The 15,750-nt window shown below is 37.3% G+C and overlaps 1 protein-coding gene across 3 annotated transcripts in view; it reads left to right on the forward strand.

Moving 5' to 3' along the window:
- Positions 1 to 15,750, forward strand: part of LAMP2 (lysosomal associated membrane protein 2) — a 42,431-nt gene that overhangs the window by 7,869 nt on the left and 18,812 nt on the right. For all 3 annotated transcript variants that reach the window (XM_079123404.1, XM_079123405.1, XM_079123403.1), the window contains exons 2-8: positions 5,170 to 5,288; positions 6,025 to 6,238; positions 10,136 to 10,294; positions 10,883 to 11,070; positions 11,937 to 12,059; positions 14,812 to 14,875; positions 15,461 to 15,625. In XM_079123404.1, the coding sequence (XP_078979530.1) occupies positions 5,170 to 5,288; positions 6,025 to 6,238; positions 10,136 to 10,294; positions 10,883 to 11,070; positions 11,937 to 12,059; positions 14,812 to 14,875; positions 15,461 to 15,625 (1,032 nt within the window). The remainder of the gene's footprint in view (positions 1 to 5,169; positions 5,289 to 6,024; positions 6,239 to 10,135; positions 10,295 to 10,882; positions 11,071 to 11,936; positions 12,060 to 14,811; positions 14,876 to 15,460; positions 15,626 to 15,750) is intronic.

The following is a 15,750-nucleotide window of genomic DNA, read 5'->3' on the forward strand; positions in this document are numbered from 1 at the left end:
CAGGATTTTTCAGCATAAAATAACTTTGTGTAATTTAGGATAGTGTAAAATATACCAAAAAATGGGGATATGCATTATGACTTCTCCTCCAGAGCTTTTATAGTCATGAAAGCTTTGTGGACAGTGGTTGCTGAAAAATGGATAGCATATCAGTCCAGGTTCTTGATTTCAAACAAGAGAAATAAAATGATTGATTCTAAGAAGAAATGAAATTTATTTAAAAGCTACTGGGATATATTGCATGCCCTTTGACTCTATAGTTTCATTTATATAAATATACACCCAACACACACACACACACACACGTTTACTGGTATATTCACTAATGTTTACAGCAGCATTTGTAATAGAACCAAACTGGAAACTATCCAAATGTCCATCAGCAATAGCATGGATAAGTAGCACATCAAAAGCAGTGCAGGGCCAGGCATGGTGGCACATGTCTGTAATCCCTGAGGCTGGAGGATCACAAGTTTGAGATCTGCCTCAGCAGTTTAGTGAGGCCCTAAGCAACTTAGTGAGATCTTGTGTCAAAATAAAAAAATAAAAAAGTGTTGGGGATGTGGCTCAGTGGTTAAGCACACCTGGATCCAATCCCTGGTACAAAAAAATAAAATAAAATAAAATAAAAAGCTCTGCAGCAGTGAGAATGAATAAACTGCAATTATGTACAACATGGTTGAATCTCACAAAACAATATTGAGTAAAAGAAGCCAGACACAAAAAAGAGCATAGTGAATGATACCATTTATATTAAATTGAAAAGCAGGTGTATACTGTTGGAAGTCAGTGTGGTGGTTATTCTCAGGAGGGTATTAGTAACTCTGAGAGTACAGTTGGCCCTTCTTATGTGTGGGATCCTTATCCACAGATAAAACCAACTGTAGATCAGAAATATTAGGGGAATATTGTATCCTTACTGAACATGTATAGACTTTGTTCTTGTTTTATTCTCTAAACAATATAGTATCACAGCCATTTATAGAATATTTTTACATTTTATTAGATATAAATAATCTAGGGATGATTCAGAGGATATCGAGGATGTTCACAGATTATATGCACATACTATACCATTTTATATGAGCCTTGAGCATCCATGAATTTTGGTATCCTTCAGGGTCCTGGAACCAATCAATTCCCACAGATACTGAGAGGTGACTGGTGACTGTATGTGTAAAGTTCCATTCCTTGATACCAGAGGGTTCAATTTGTGAAAATTCTTTGAGCTGTATGCATTTTCCTTACATATGTTATGTCGTATACTTTTCTGTATGTATGCTATTTATCAGTAAGATGTTAGGTAACTCAGAAGCCTGGAGTTCCTGGCTCTACATCCCAAAGCCTGATTGATGCCCTTAAGTCACTGAATTGCACTACCGCCACCACCAGGCTGAAACTTCACCTTGCACCACTGACCACTGCCGCCTTGTTGCTGGGGCACTTGATCCAGCTGCAGCTACTCCCTGGCCCCTGGGGTGCTTCGTCCATTCCTGGCCCCATTCTTAGTCTTCCTATTCAAAGTCAGGTGTGTGTGTGTGTGTGTGTGTATACACCTTTGTTTAGGTAGAGCCTAATCTGAGTTCCTCTCCTTGCTGTAAGGGAGCTGGGAAAGTAAGTATCCAATGTTTTCAGAGTCTGTATTGGCCAAAAATTATAACCAGGTTTTATGGGAAGCTGGTTCAGATTTTGGGCAGCCCAGAAGAGGAATGTCTTTGAGGTGAACATTTAAGTCAGTAGAATAAAGTAGATTTCAAGTGTTAGGAACGATAAAAGCCTAGGGGTAGAAGTTGAATAGAGTGAGGTATCTGGGTCCAGGGAAAACAGGTTTAACTGGATTAAAGGGTGTGTTCTGGGAAAATGGTGTGAGAGGCATTGAAGAAATAGGGTGTGACAGGATTAAGGATTACTTTAAAAGTCAGTTAGAGGAATTTAAATTTAATATGGGAATTTTGGAAGCAGTAAAAGTTTTGAACATGAGAATGTCCTGAGAGGAAGTGGTATTTAAGGACTACTAATCAATCTGGCAGCACTTTCAAGGGCAGCGAGGAGACATCTATAGTAATTTAGGAGTGGGAGTAGAAATAAAAGGCAAAGGTTGGGTTTAAGCGAGATTTGAAGGGCAAAAACAATAGAACTTCATGAAGAGAATGAGCTAGAAGCTATGTGCAAAACACCTGAACCCTGTACTCCAGTGCCTGGCTCTACCTTTCACTTAGAGATAGAGGGACTAAGGGAGGGAGCCTGTTAGGAGGAGGAAATAGAAGAATGAGTTTTAGTTTTGGAATTATTGAGTTTGAGATGATGGATATTTGAGCAAAAGTGATTGCTGTGCAGTTGGAGATGGAGACCAAGAGTGGAAAAAATCACTCTTTCAGGCAGAAAGGGTATGAAAGGATTGGAACTGTGTGTTGGGTCCCTTGGGGCATTTCTCTGTTCTCTGTCATGGGCCACAAGGTTAGATAGATTATCTTGAATTTTATTTTAAGTGATAAATGTGAACCACAACCTGTGCCTTCTGCTTCATAAAGCTCCAGTTTTCCCACCTCAGGACAGCTTGATCCTATTACTATTTTACATGATTTTCTGTTACTCTAATATCTTTTTACAGAAAATAATTAATATATAAGATTTTTTTCTCGGTTATTTTTTAATTGCTTTGAATATGAGAATATGCTATTATTTATTTTTAAATTTTATTTTGCAAACTTAAAACATAACGAGGTACCATGTGACATTTTGATACATGTATATATGTGATATCTTTTTTTTTTTTGGTACCAGGGGTTGGACCCAGGGGCACTTAACCCTGAGCCACATCCCAGGGTACTTTGTTTAGAGACATAGTCTTGCCAAGTTGCTTAGGGCCTGGCTACGTTGCTGAGGCTGACTTTGAACTCGTGATCCTCCTGCCTCAGCCTCCCAAGCTGCTGAGATTACAGGCATGCACCACCATGCCTGGCCTCAGGTTACACATATCTGTCTCCTCACACATTTATCATTTCTTTATGATGAAAGCTCAAAGTCGTTTCTTCTAGCTTTTTGTAAAATGCAGTAGTTGTTATTGTCTATAGTTACCCTACTATGCAACAGCACAACAGAGTTTCTTACTCCTGTCTAACTGTAACTTAGTACCCATTGTTTAACATCTCCCCATCCCTCCCTTCCCGTATTCTTTTTACCCTTTGGTAACCACCATTCTACGCCTAACTTGTACTCCTAAGAACACAACAGAAAAGGCCTAACTTGTACTCCTAAGAGCACAACAAAGGCCTAACTTGGACTCCTAAGAACACAACAAAAAAGGAAATCGTTATTGCTAATGAACGTAGGTACAAAAATTCTCAATAAAATACCAGCAAAGCAAATCCAACAACATATCAAAAAGGTCGTTCATCATGATCAAGTGGGATTTATCCTAGGGATGCAGGTATGGCTCAAAGGCCAGGGACTTTAATGTAGACTGAGAGAGATAGTGTATGAAAAGCAAACCTGCAGATGATTAGAAAAGGTCGGGGAGTTATCTGCTTGGCTGTAGGGTAGCCCTAAGATGTATATGCCAGCTCCATTTCCATGTTGTACTTAGAAAAGAATGGAGGGAAAACAAACAAACAAACAAACAAAAAAAGGGAAACTAAAAAAGAGTAGAATGGATGGAAAACCTTTTTGAGTCTCACAAAGTCTTTTTGAGCCTAAGCCATTACATTTAGTCACAGTCAGTAACCACAAGCTTTAGCGTACTATTGGGGCTTGCTAAGGCAGCCAGGTTTCCTAAGCATGACGGTAGGCTTTTGTGTACAGCTTTAAAGCTGTTGCTGAGGCATGCCTTCTTGGTATTCTTCTGAGGATTTTATTCTCTCTGGTCTAGAGCATGTCCCTACCTGTAGATGACACTGGATTGCTCAGTTATCACTAAAGGGTGTGCAGCCATCTTAATAGGAAACAGATTACCCCTTGGGTAATGTGTGAGACAGTGAAGAAAATCTTCATATGGTTGCCAATTATTTATGCTGCAGGTGTGTTTTCTGGAATATTTCCCCTCTCTGCATTAGTAATTTGAGGCCTTGGGCTCTTTGGTTTAGTAGGGAATGTTCCTATGAAGATTAGAGTCAAGTTAGCTGTTGGCTGAAAATTCCCAAAGCCTTTCTGTCTCAGTAGCTCTGTGAATTTTGTCTGCCTAAAGAGGTAGCATAGGTTGGGGGAGCAGCTCACTGGTAGATGACTTGCCTGTAATGCTGTCATGCGTGAGGCCCTGGGTCCCATCCCCAGCACTGCAAAAAAAAGTAAAGAAAAAAAAGCAGGTTGAGAATTTAGGAAGCAATTTTGAGTACATGTCAAAAGATTTATCAGGCCTTCCTAGTCAATTCTATTTTAAAATGAAAGCGATAAACTTTGCATTTATAAAGATTAACCTTTTTCTTATTAATCTAACAGGACTTTGCAATACTCTTTGATCATGTAATATACATGCTTTGAAGAGCTATCCCATATCTAAATCACATCAGCGTCAAATCATTTGGGAAGAAATCTGTGTGCCCTAGGGCATGTACCTTACAACAGACCATAGAACATCAAATCTATTATTATTGCAGAGAAAATTTTACAAAGTGACTTGAGAGAAGCAGGAATTCAACGTCCCCTTCAGAAGCTCCCCCTTACTTCATTTATTTATTCCCCAAAAGGGAAACTATAATTGCCTAAGACAGAACTAGCAAGGTGTACAGAAGAATATGGAAATGATTAGGAGCCAGAAGGTGAATGTCACCAGTCTGCCATTACTTAAGCATCCTAAGTCTAGCAACCATTCTTTGGGAAGGGAAATACTACTTTTTAAAAATTATTTTTGTAGTCATAGATGGACAGCATGCCTTTATTTTATATGTTTATTCTTATGCAGTGGTAAGGATCGAACCCAGTGCCTCACATGTGCTAGGCAAGTGCTCTGCCACTGAGCTACGGCCCCTGCCCCAGGAAATACTACTTTTATCAATAGGATTGTATTAAAAATATATAAAGAGAAAACAATCACCAGGTTACTATATATATTTAAAAATACTTTGCTTCATTTTAGAGCTGGTTGAACTTAAGTAGTAGCTAGAACTTGTTTTATTGTATATGTATGTGTATATGTTTGTAGTACAATTATTTATTTTTTTTAAACAAATACAGGAGCTGACCGGTCTTATGCATTGGAACTTAATTTGACAGATTCAGCAAATGCTACTTGCCTTTATGCAAAGTGGCAGATGAATTTCACAATAACCTATGAAACTACAAACAAAACTTATGTAAGTAAATATTTGAGTTTTATAGTAGAAATTTAATTCTGACTCTTTTTATTCCTTAGGTACATTTTTACAAATAAGGTTTCATGTTAACTGACCTAACTCTTAAACTTTGTGGGCTTTTTTAACATTATACACTTGTAGGTATTCTGTTTGGTGTGGGAATGCATATTTCTTCTAATCAATTAGTTCTTTAGAGTTTTTCTTAGAGATGGGCAGATGATCTGAAGCTGCATGGTATTCCGGTCTAATCACTTCTTTAATGTATTTAAAATATGCTAGCATTAAATCTTGCCCTTTTAAAAAAATAGCTTGATATTAAAATCTCCCTTTTGGGGGATCTTCTCTTAATCCTTTCATATTATTTTCTTTTTGTTAGGGCCTACCTACTTTAAAGCCTAATTTTTAAAAAAAAAATCAGCTTTGGAGCTGCAGGTATAGCTCAGTGATGAGCATGTGTGAGGCTGTGGGTTCTATCCCCAGCATTGCCAAGCAAACAAACAAAAATCAGCCGGAGAACAGTAGATCAGGAAAGTTTCCCTTTTCCTTTAGACATACATGAATTTATCCAGAGGACTGGAGTGTAGCTGGTTTACATGACACACCAGGCAATGGGCAACCTGGCTGCAGAGAATGTGTGACATAGACTGAAGTGGTACACACAGCTAGTCTCCCCACGTTTGTTTGGTGCTCACTGTAAACTGTTTGTTCCTCATCCCTAACCTTCTCCTTCTTTTAGAGAACTGTAAACATTTCAGATGTTAGCACTGTGAGAGATGAGGGAAGCACTTGTGGAGATGACCAGAATGGTCCAAGAATAGTGATACACTTTGGATCTGGATTTTCCTGGATTGTAAACTTTACCAAGAATGCTCCTGATTATTTGATTGACACCATCTCATTTTCCTACAACACTAATGATCACACGATTTTTCCTGATGCTGAACATAAAGGTAACTTTAAGAACTGAGTTTGTGTTATGTTGTCTTGCTTTTTATTAATAACATGAGCAACTCAAAAACCATCATTATGCATGTCTTTCCTCCTAAATAGAATGGAAATCTCATGACTTTGTATCTCCTCTTGTGAGCCCATGCATAGCAGTGTTGGACATAGCAATGATGTTGACTGCGTGGCTTGAGTGCTTTACTCTGTACAGTTTATTACCTGGTGTTACCTGTGGCATCTCACTTAACAACCTCCTTGGGAGTTAGATATTATCAAAGTTTTTACAGGTAAAGGGAATGAGGCTTGATGACATTGACTTTCCCAAAGGTCACAAATCTAGTAGATGGACCAGCAGCTGGTGTTCAAACCAAAGTCTCTTTAGCTGCAGAAATTGTACCCTTATTATTTATTTTATTCAGTAGTAGGCTCTGAACAAATGTTGAATGAATGAGAAAATCCTTTGCTGATAACTGTTTTAAATATGTGCAAGTTCAGTAACCTGAAGCAAGAGGAAATGCCTCATCTTCAGATCTTTTTATCATTTAGATAAGCTTCTGACTAAAAATTAAATGATGATTAAAGTTAAAATGACAAGTCAACATTTGCTGCCATTTTGGGACAATTTCAAGGTCAAATTGAACTTGGGAAGGCATTGGCAATCAGGCTATTCTTGTAATGCCCAGAACAGAAATTTGTATTAAAACATTTTGAAGACATGCATAGTGGAGATTTTAATTTTATTGAAAACATAATTCTCTCCTTTCTTCTCCTCTGTTGAGATTAGCATGGTATTTGTGGTTGCATAGCTCTTCTCACAGATAGTGTTTCATTCTGACTTCAGAAACAGAGGCAGATAGATGGGCATTATTTGCCCAGATCTGGGGATTAATAACTCATTTGGATTTAGAATATCAAAAAAACTGTATTTTAAAGATTCAGAAGCATGTGAGTTCACATAAAACTTGGAAGATAGCACAGAATGAAACTTGAAAATCAAATCCTAGTTTTCTTTTTACTGATCTCTTAGTTTGAGGATAACTAAGGCAAGTTATTGGCTATATTATTTATTTACACCTTAGTGTCCTGCATTGTTTTTGAGAAGTAGGATAAAATTTGTCCCTCATTTCAAGGAGCTTAGAAACCAGTGGAGCTAAATTGTGTTCCCAGTTATATGGAAAATTTGGAAAACATTGAGCTCAGTCTGATTTTTTTTTTTTTTTTTGTACCAGTGATTGAACTCAGGGGCACTTGACCACTGAGCTACATCCCCAGCCCTATTTTGTATTTTAGAGACAGGGTCTCACTGAGTTGCTTAGCACTTTGCTTTTGCTGAGACTGGCTTTGAACTTGCAATCCTCCTGCCTCAGCCCCCTGAACCACTGGGATTATGCCACTGTGCCTAGCCTGTTTGTGTTTTTGTTTGATGTGGGAGAGTGTTCATAAATCTTTTCTGACAATGTGAGGAAAGCTCTAGATCCTCTCTCAGAAAAGAACAAATGCACAGTAAAGTCTGCATATGGCATGTAGTCCCTTGCACTCATCTGTGTGGCCAAGAGTGCCAGCTTCAAAAATGTTCTTATCAGTGGTCCTGATAAGAAGAGGTCAGTGCTAGGTGGAGGAGTGAGAGGCTGGGTGGCCAAGTAGGACCTGAGCTGAAATTGGGCTAAAGGTTCCATTTGAATAAGCAGAGGATTTTGAGTAGGATGTTTCCAGCAGGGGGAGGCATAGTATGTGCAACAGTAATTGGAGAGCTGCCTGATTAAAGTAGTGGCTGCGTGTGTAGCAGAAGGAAAACAAAGTTGGCCAAGTGCACTGGGTCTAAATTTATAGGGGGCTTTGGAAGCCAGGGAAAGACATTTAGCTTGATGGGGTAGGCACTGGGGAACCATTGTAGGTTTTTTAAGCCAGAGAATGATATAACAAAAGCAGAGAGTAGTTTGTAAAGAATATTCTGAAGGATTAATTCAGAAATGAGGAGACTGCAGGCAGAGGTGCCAGCTTCAGAGACTGTTACAGTTATCAAGGAATGATGTAATAAATCCTGAGCCACGTGGGCAGTGGTTAAAGGAGGAGAGGTTTATTCTGATGTATTTGGACAGAAAAACTGACATGCTTACATCTTTCTCTCCCCCTTTTATTTAAACAAGGGAAGGATTTTTTGATTACTATTTTCTATGTAATAAGATATCTGAAATTTATTGGGAATTTTAAATGGCTTCCTTAAATGCACTGTTGGTAATTGTTTTTGAAATAATTGAGTATTTTGAAATTGTAACTTCAAAGCTGTTATTTTTTTAAAAATCATTTTCTTGATGATTAAAATTCAAAAAAATAAAGAGATAATTTAACAGACCCACAGGTACTCATTACCCATAATTAATAAATGCCATTTTTTAGTGTTTGCTTCATTTTATTTATTTAAAGAGATAAAAACCTTACAGATAATTTGAGGGTTTTTTGTACTCACTCCCCAGCTCCATTTTTCTCCCTGCCTGCTAGGAGGCAACCACTCTCACAACTTTGGGGTGTAAACTTCTTGTCTTTGTGCTTATGTTTTATTGCATATGAACATATTCATAAACAAGACATAGTTTTAAAAACTTATAGTTTCATAGTATAACCCCAATATGTCTACAACTTTTGTTTTTTTACTCATTTGTGTATGAGGTCTGCTTATATGCAGCCAGTTCACATATCTGTTCATTTTTGTTAACAGTGAGAAACAGTTTTGGGAAAAATGTTCTAGATCATTGGTTTAACAAATAATCCCTTTGATCATTAGCCAGGTGCCATATGATGGAGAGGTAGCTACCTGATCGAGAGGTACAGAACATAAATATCCTGTATTATGGGCCTCAGAATACTTTCTTTTCTTGTTGCTTCTCCAAAATAAATGAAACTATATAGATGTATGTGATTGTAGTCTTTTTTCTTTTTTTGGTGGGGGGACTGGGGATTGAACCCAGGGGAGCTTTACTACTGAGTTACATCACCAGTCGTTTTTTGTTTTGTTTTTTTGAGACAGGTTCTCACTAAGTTGCTCAGGGCCCCACTAAGTTGTTGAGATGGCCTTGAATTGGTGATCCTGTTGTCTCAGCCTCCTGACTCACTGGGATTACAGGCATGCCTCACCACGCCCAACGATCGTTGTCTTTTGAAGTTTTACTCTAGGTCTTCTAATAAAACCTGAATAGAATGGCTGTAATGTCACTTTCACCTTCTGAAGATTTCCTGAAATGGAACAGTCTTTAGATTTCATCTAGGAAGAAGTTCTGTAAGCCCATTAGAGTTGATATTACTTAGGGATAGTAGCACAAAAGTAAGGATTTGCTATAAAATCTGTGATTAATCCATCTCTCTTTCTTCCTTATCTATAGCCACTAAGTCCTTTTAATTCTACCTTAGATAGATGTTTTCAAATAGACCCCTTTGTTTTCTTCCTACTGCCCCCCTTCACATTTCACCTCCCATGCCATTGGCCTTCTAATTGGTTTCCCTCTTAAGTGGCTTTCTTTAAAAGTTTTCTCCTCTGCCTATCCCCTACAAATTTGCTCCCATCCTTAAAATAAACTGTTTATGTCCTATTTCCTGCTTTTAACAGTGAAATTAGCCCTCCATTGCCAATAGAAAAAGCCTGTACTGTCCTTAGTCGGTAGAAGATTCTTCAAAATGAGACCACATGCAGCTTGTCTTTTCCTCTTACCCCCCATTCCATTATCCCTATTCCCTGTGTTTCAGCTACAGTGAACTTGTCATTTCCTTAAGCATGCTTGCTATTCCCTTCAACATCCCTTTGTCACTTTGTGCATGAAGTGAGGAGAAGAACGATATTACACATATATTTATATTATCACTCTTCTCTTGCCTTTTTGGAAACAGTCATTGTTAATCTTGTTTTATAGGAAATATTACCATTGACAAACGTGTGGCATTAAAAATTCCATTGAATGACATCTTTAGATGCAAAAGTTTGTTAACTATAGAAAAGAATAATGTTACTCAGCACTTTTGGAATGTTCTTGTACAAGCATTTGTCCAGAGTGGCACGGTGAGCACAAAAGGTAAGTACTTAAAGTATGTTTTTCTATACTTGAATCCTAATTTAAGAGTGGTATTAGATATATTCCATGCTTATATAATCACATCAAAATGGATTCTACTGTCATGTATGACTAAAAAGAACCAATAAAGTAAAAAAATAGTATATCAGGTGGTATTCATTAAGGTCAGTATCTGAAGCATAATGTTTTAAGACTTGTAGCTCACACTAGACTATAAAGTATTTTGAAAAGAATAGCAATTCTTGTGGAACTTAAAATTCAAAGTTTGTGATATACATGTGGAATGGTCTTTCAGTAAGTCTTTTTTTTTTTTTTTTGGTGTTGATGTTAGTGTTGGGGGTTGAACCCAGAATCTCATACTAGGCATGTGCTCTACCATTGAGCTACATCACCAGCCCTGGAATTGTCTTTCAAAAGGCTCTACCTATATTGTTTTCAGCTGATAAAACCTAATTTTTATTTGATCACATCCTCAAATAGCTTGATCATTTGCTTTTTAGTAAAAGCTTAAAAATTAGATTTCTATATTCTAACTTTGACTAAAAACACTTTTGTTTATTTTGTCTTTTGTTTGCTTGTTGGTTTTAGAATATCTGTGTGATGAAGACAAACATTCCACCACAGTGGCACCCATCATTCACACCACTGTGCCATCTCCTACTACAACACCCACTCCAACAGAAAAACCCAAAGTGGGAACCTATTCGGTTAGTAATGGCAGCAACACTTGTCTGCTGGCTACCATGGGGCTGCAGCTGAACGTCACTCAGGATAAGGTATGACTGCCTATTTTTATTGCTACAGCCTTCCAAATACTGCGTATCCTACCATCAGCTCAAGAGTAGTGTTACTAGAATGATTCAGTTTTAAATGCAGATTTGATGTTTACTTTTTGAATTTTGATTAGTTCAGAATTACTATGAGCATGAAGAGTTAATATTTCTTGCAAGGTATTGTCTTGGACAGCAGAAAACCTAGCAGTTTATAGGACTCTTTGGAGTTAGATTCTGTTTTCCCTTAGTGGATCAAAGTATACAGAGCTTATCTTTATTTCAGTAGCTTTAAAATCCTGGGCTGGGTATATAACTCAGTGGTAGAGTACTTACCTAGAATGCTTGCGGCTCTGGGTTCCATCCCCAGCACCACGAAAAAAAAAACTATAAATCCTTCACACTTTTATCTGAAATGTACTATAGGTTGTTTAGGAATAGTGCAGCTTTCAGATTTTTCCAGCTATTTGATGACTCAGGTCGTAAAGACACATTCAAGTACATGATAGCTTTTCTAGTTGCAGTGTTCCACTAGGGCTCCAGAGGGAGTGCCAGTGAACAAATCCTGTTTCCAGGATCCTGTGATTGAAAGAAACTAGACAGATGGCTCTTGTACTCCATAAAAATGTGTGTTTTCATTTGGCTCATTACCGAGGAAGCTTCCCTCTTGTTGTTGTTGTTGTTTTTTAAGTCATCTGAGTCATAGCTTGAGGGTTCCTGCCAAGTTTGTTTGAAAGTACGACACCATGAATTTAAGTATCCAAACAAAGGAGGTTTTGTTCTACGTTGAAGTTGGTCTTATTAGAGTGTAAGGCTTTGCTGTCAACTTTTATAGTTAATCTGTACCTTCCCCCCCTCTTCTTTCCCTGAAGGTTTCTTCAATTATTAACATTAACCCCAATACAACAGGCGTCACTGGCAGCTGCCATCCTCAGACTGCTCAACTTCGACTGAACAGCAGCATCATTAAGTATCTTGACTTTGTCTTTGCTGTCGTGAGTAACAGATTTTTCTAAAGTTGGATTCATTCTCTGAGAAACATATCTGAAAGTTTAAATATTTTTGTATGGGGGTGTTCATGTCTTGCTTTATTTTCCATTTCAACACTATTTAATTATACAGTATAGTCTGTTGATCCCTGTTCATCTGTCAGAGTCTGCTTGGTGGTCTGTGGGCTGGACTCTTGTATTAATATTCACCAACAGTGGCCTTTCTATTATATAGTCTCTAGGGTAGGAGCAAGAATTAACTCACATCAAAACTATCTGTCTAATCTCTCCACATTTAACTAATTTCCAGCATAATATTTTTTCTCTATTATTGGTCATCCAACTCTCATGTTTGTCTATTATAATATTTTCAGCCCTTTGGAAGTAATGCCATTTGTAATAGTGTCAGTAATAATAGTAGTTAACATTTGTTGAGTATGATCAGGCCTCTGTATCTGTGGGTACTGACTGCTTCCATTGATTCAACTAACCTTGGGTCACAAATATTAAAAAATAAAGGCTGAGGGTATAGCTCAGTGGCAGAGTGCTTTCCTAGCATGTGTGAGGCCCTGGATTCCACCTAGCACCACCAAGAATAGAAAAAAAAGAGTTATCTCTGTGCTGAATATGTACAGACTTAAGTTCTTATCACTAATCCCTAAGCAATATAGTATAACAATTACTTACATTAGGTATTATTAGTAATCTAGAGATGTTTTCAAGTATATAGGAGGATGTGTGTAGGTTAGGTACAAGTACTACACCATTTTATAATACTAAGGGATGACTGTACTTTCTATATACAAGGCACTGTGTAAGGGAATGTATTAACTCATTGAATCACGATAGTTTAAAATGCCAGCATTCAAGTTTGTGTCGTTGTTCATGTTTGTATCAAAAGCTGAACCCTGAACAGAAGGTTTCGGGTTAAGTACATCTGTCTGATTTGGGAAACTTAATTTCTACCATCTAAAAAGCAATTGTTATCCTCATAATATTTCTGTGAGGGGATGTATCTGTATACATGTTGTAGCAAATGGCAATGAGCAATAGGGGAGATAGCTATAGGTAAGGGAAAAATGAACCACCAATAGTTATCAAAATAAGAGTTATTATATAATTGGATAAAAGCAAGTTCTTTTAAATCAGATTATTGACATATATCTCATATGTAAATAAGAGGTATGTTGTAATTTCATATCTGAACTTGGTATCTTGAGTCTAAAGCCTTTTTCTCTATAGAATATGTGTTGCGTAATTGAGCATTATATTAGACAATTATATTTTAGAAAGGTTTGTGAAATCTTTCCTTTCTCACATTCAAATAATTCCTCTGTTATTGTACATGTATGGCTAGTGAGTCACTGTTTAAAATGTCCAAGTAGGCTACGGTGTGGCTCAGTGTTAGAGTACTGCCTAGCAGGCATGAGGCCCTGGGTTCCATTTCTAACACTGTAAAACTAAAAAGAAGAAGAAAGTTAAAAATGTCTAAACTTGTTTTCTTCAGATGGGGGTGGTAGAGTGCTTACTTAACATATGTGAGACCCTGGGTTCCATCCTTAGCAATATACACACATACACACACACACCAAAAAAAAACCCCAAAATAACAAAACTAATCCTTTTCAGTATGGTAAGAGTAGGTCCCCCTAGACATTCTCTTTTAAAGTTATCTCATAGAAGTTATGGTTAATAAAAATAAGGAAAGTTATATTTGGGGTCATTCCCTTTTGAGTGGTACATCTGACCTTTCTAGCTATGGTAGGCTTTTTAAAAGAACATGGCATCTTCTGACTCTTACAGGGAAATGTTTAATATTAATAATTACAATACTTATTTTGCCCTGAAGACGATTTTAAAATATAATCCAGCCAAGCAAGTTATAGTATGCCTATAATCGCAGCTATTCTGGAGGCTGAGGCAGGAGGATCACAAGTTTGAGACCAACCTGTGCAATCCAGCAGGACCCTTTTTCAAAATGAAAAAATAAAAATGGCTGGGTATGTAGAGCACCCTGGGTCCAATCCCTAGTACCAAACAAAAGTCTGGGAGTGTAGTTCAGTGGTAGAGCATATGTTTAGTATGCCCAAGGTCCTGGTTCCATTTCCAGCACCACAAAAAATAATAATAATAAAATTAAATTAAAATTTTTTTTAAATGTAGTAACAATTTCAGCTACCTGGGAAACTGAGGTAAGAGGATCACAAGTTCAGGGCCCGTCTGGGTAACTTATCAAGACCCACGAAAGTAAAATTTTATAAAAGGTCTGGGGATATAGTTAGCTGACAGAATTTGCCTACCATGCATTCGTTCCTGGGTTCAATCCCAGCACCAACACCAAATGGAAAAAAAAAAATACTAACAAGAAGAAAAATAAATAAAATTATCAAATGAACAAAAGAGAATAGCAGTAGAAAGAATAGAGCTGGAGAGACTGAAAGGCAGGGAATCCAGTGAGAGACTGTCATGATCCAGACTAGAGGTGTTTTGGACTCTGAAATTGAGGGAACAAATCACATTGTGTGTCTAAGAACCACATGACTACTCTGGTGGTCCACAAGCTGGAAATTAAATGCAGAGGAAAAGAGTTCTGCCACATTGAGTTCTCTTTTGCTTAGCTGCAGTTTATTTGGCCTAGGTCTAATCCATGGTTTCCTCTTCTCTGTATTAGTACTAGATTACTTTTCTTCTATAGATATTAACTCCACCTGTAGACAGTTGTGATATGTTGATTAATTGGATGCTCTTTTTCAAACAGAAAAATGAAAACCGATTCTATCTGAAGGAAGTGAATGTCAGCATGAATTTGGTTAATGGCTCTGGTAAGCAAAAAGCATTGGCCTGGGGAGAAGAGTGTGAGTTATACTGAAGGACTGGAAACTATACATATCTTACTATCAGAGTGCCTAATTCAATGGAATCTCATAAAAATGTACCTTAACCACCACTTAAAATATGTAACTTTGAATATTTGAGTTATGATATTCTATATGTTGTTGTATTCCATCTTTTCAAAGTATGGTAGTTAAGAGTTAAGGATGCAAATGATTTTTGAACTGTAGAAACATCTATAGAAAAATAAGGGAGGTAGTGTACACTTGTAATCCCAGCTACTTATGTGGCTGAGTCAGTAATATTGCAAGTTTTAGGCCACTCTGGGCAACTTAATGAGACCTGTCAAAATCAGATAGAAAGGGCTGGGGATGTAGCTCAGTGGCAGAGCATGTGTGAGGCCCTGGGTTCAATCCTTAGTACTGCCAAAAGAAAAAAAGTAGTGGTAAGAATTGCTTTGTTTAGGCAGACCATGTTTCCTAAGCTCCCATACTTTAGTAAAAAATACTGATAACTCTCCATTTTTGATGTTGATAGGATAAGAAGTTACTAATCTGTATTTTTTTTATGGAAAGTTTTCAGCATTGCAAATAACAACCTTAGCTACTGGGATGCTCCTCTGGGAAGTTCTTATATGTGCAACAAAGAGCAGACTGTTTCAGTGTCTGGAACATTTCAGATAAATACCTTTGATTTAAGAGTTCAGCCTTTCAATGTGATGGAAGGAAAGTATTCTACAGGTAAGAATCAAGCAAGTTTTATTAATAATTATGTTCTTATTGACTGATATATATTATATATTGACTGATAGGTGGTGTTTTCTTTGAGGCATGGAAATTTATATTGGAATAGAGAAATATGAACT

This window comes from Sciurus vulgaris (genome assembly GCF_902686455.1).
Source record: "Sciurus vulgaris genome assembly, chromosome: X".
NCBI lineage: Eukaryota > Metazoa > Chordata > Mammalia > Rodentia > Sciuridae > Sciurus > Sciurus vulgaris.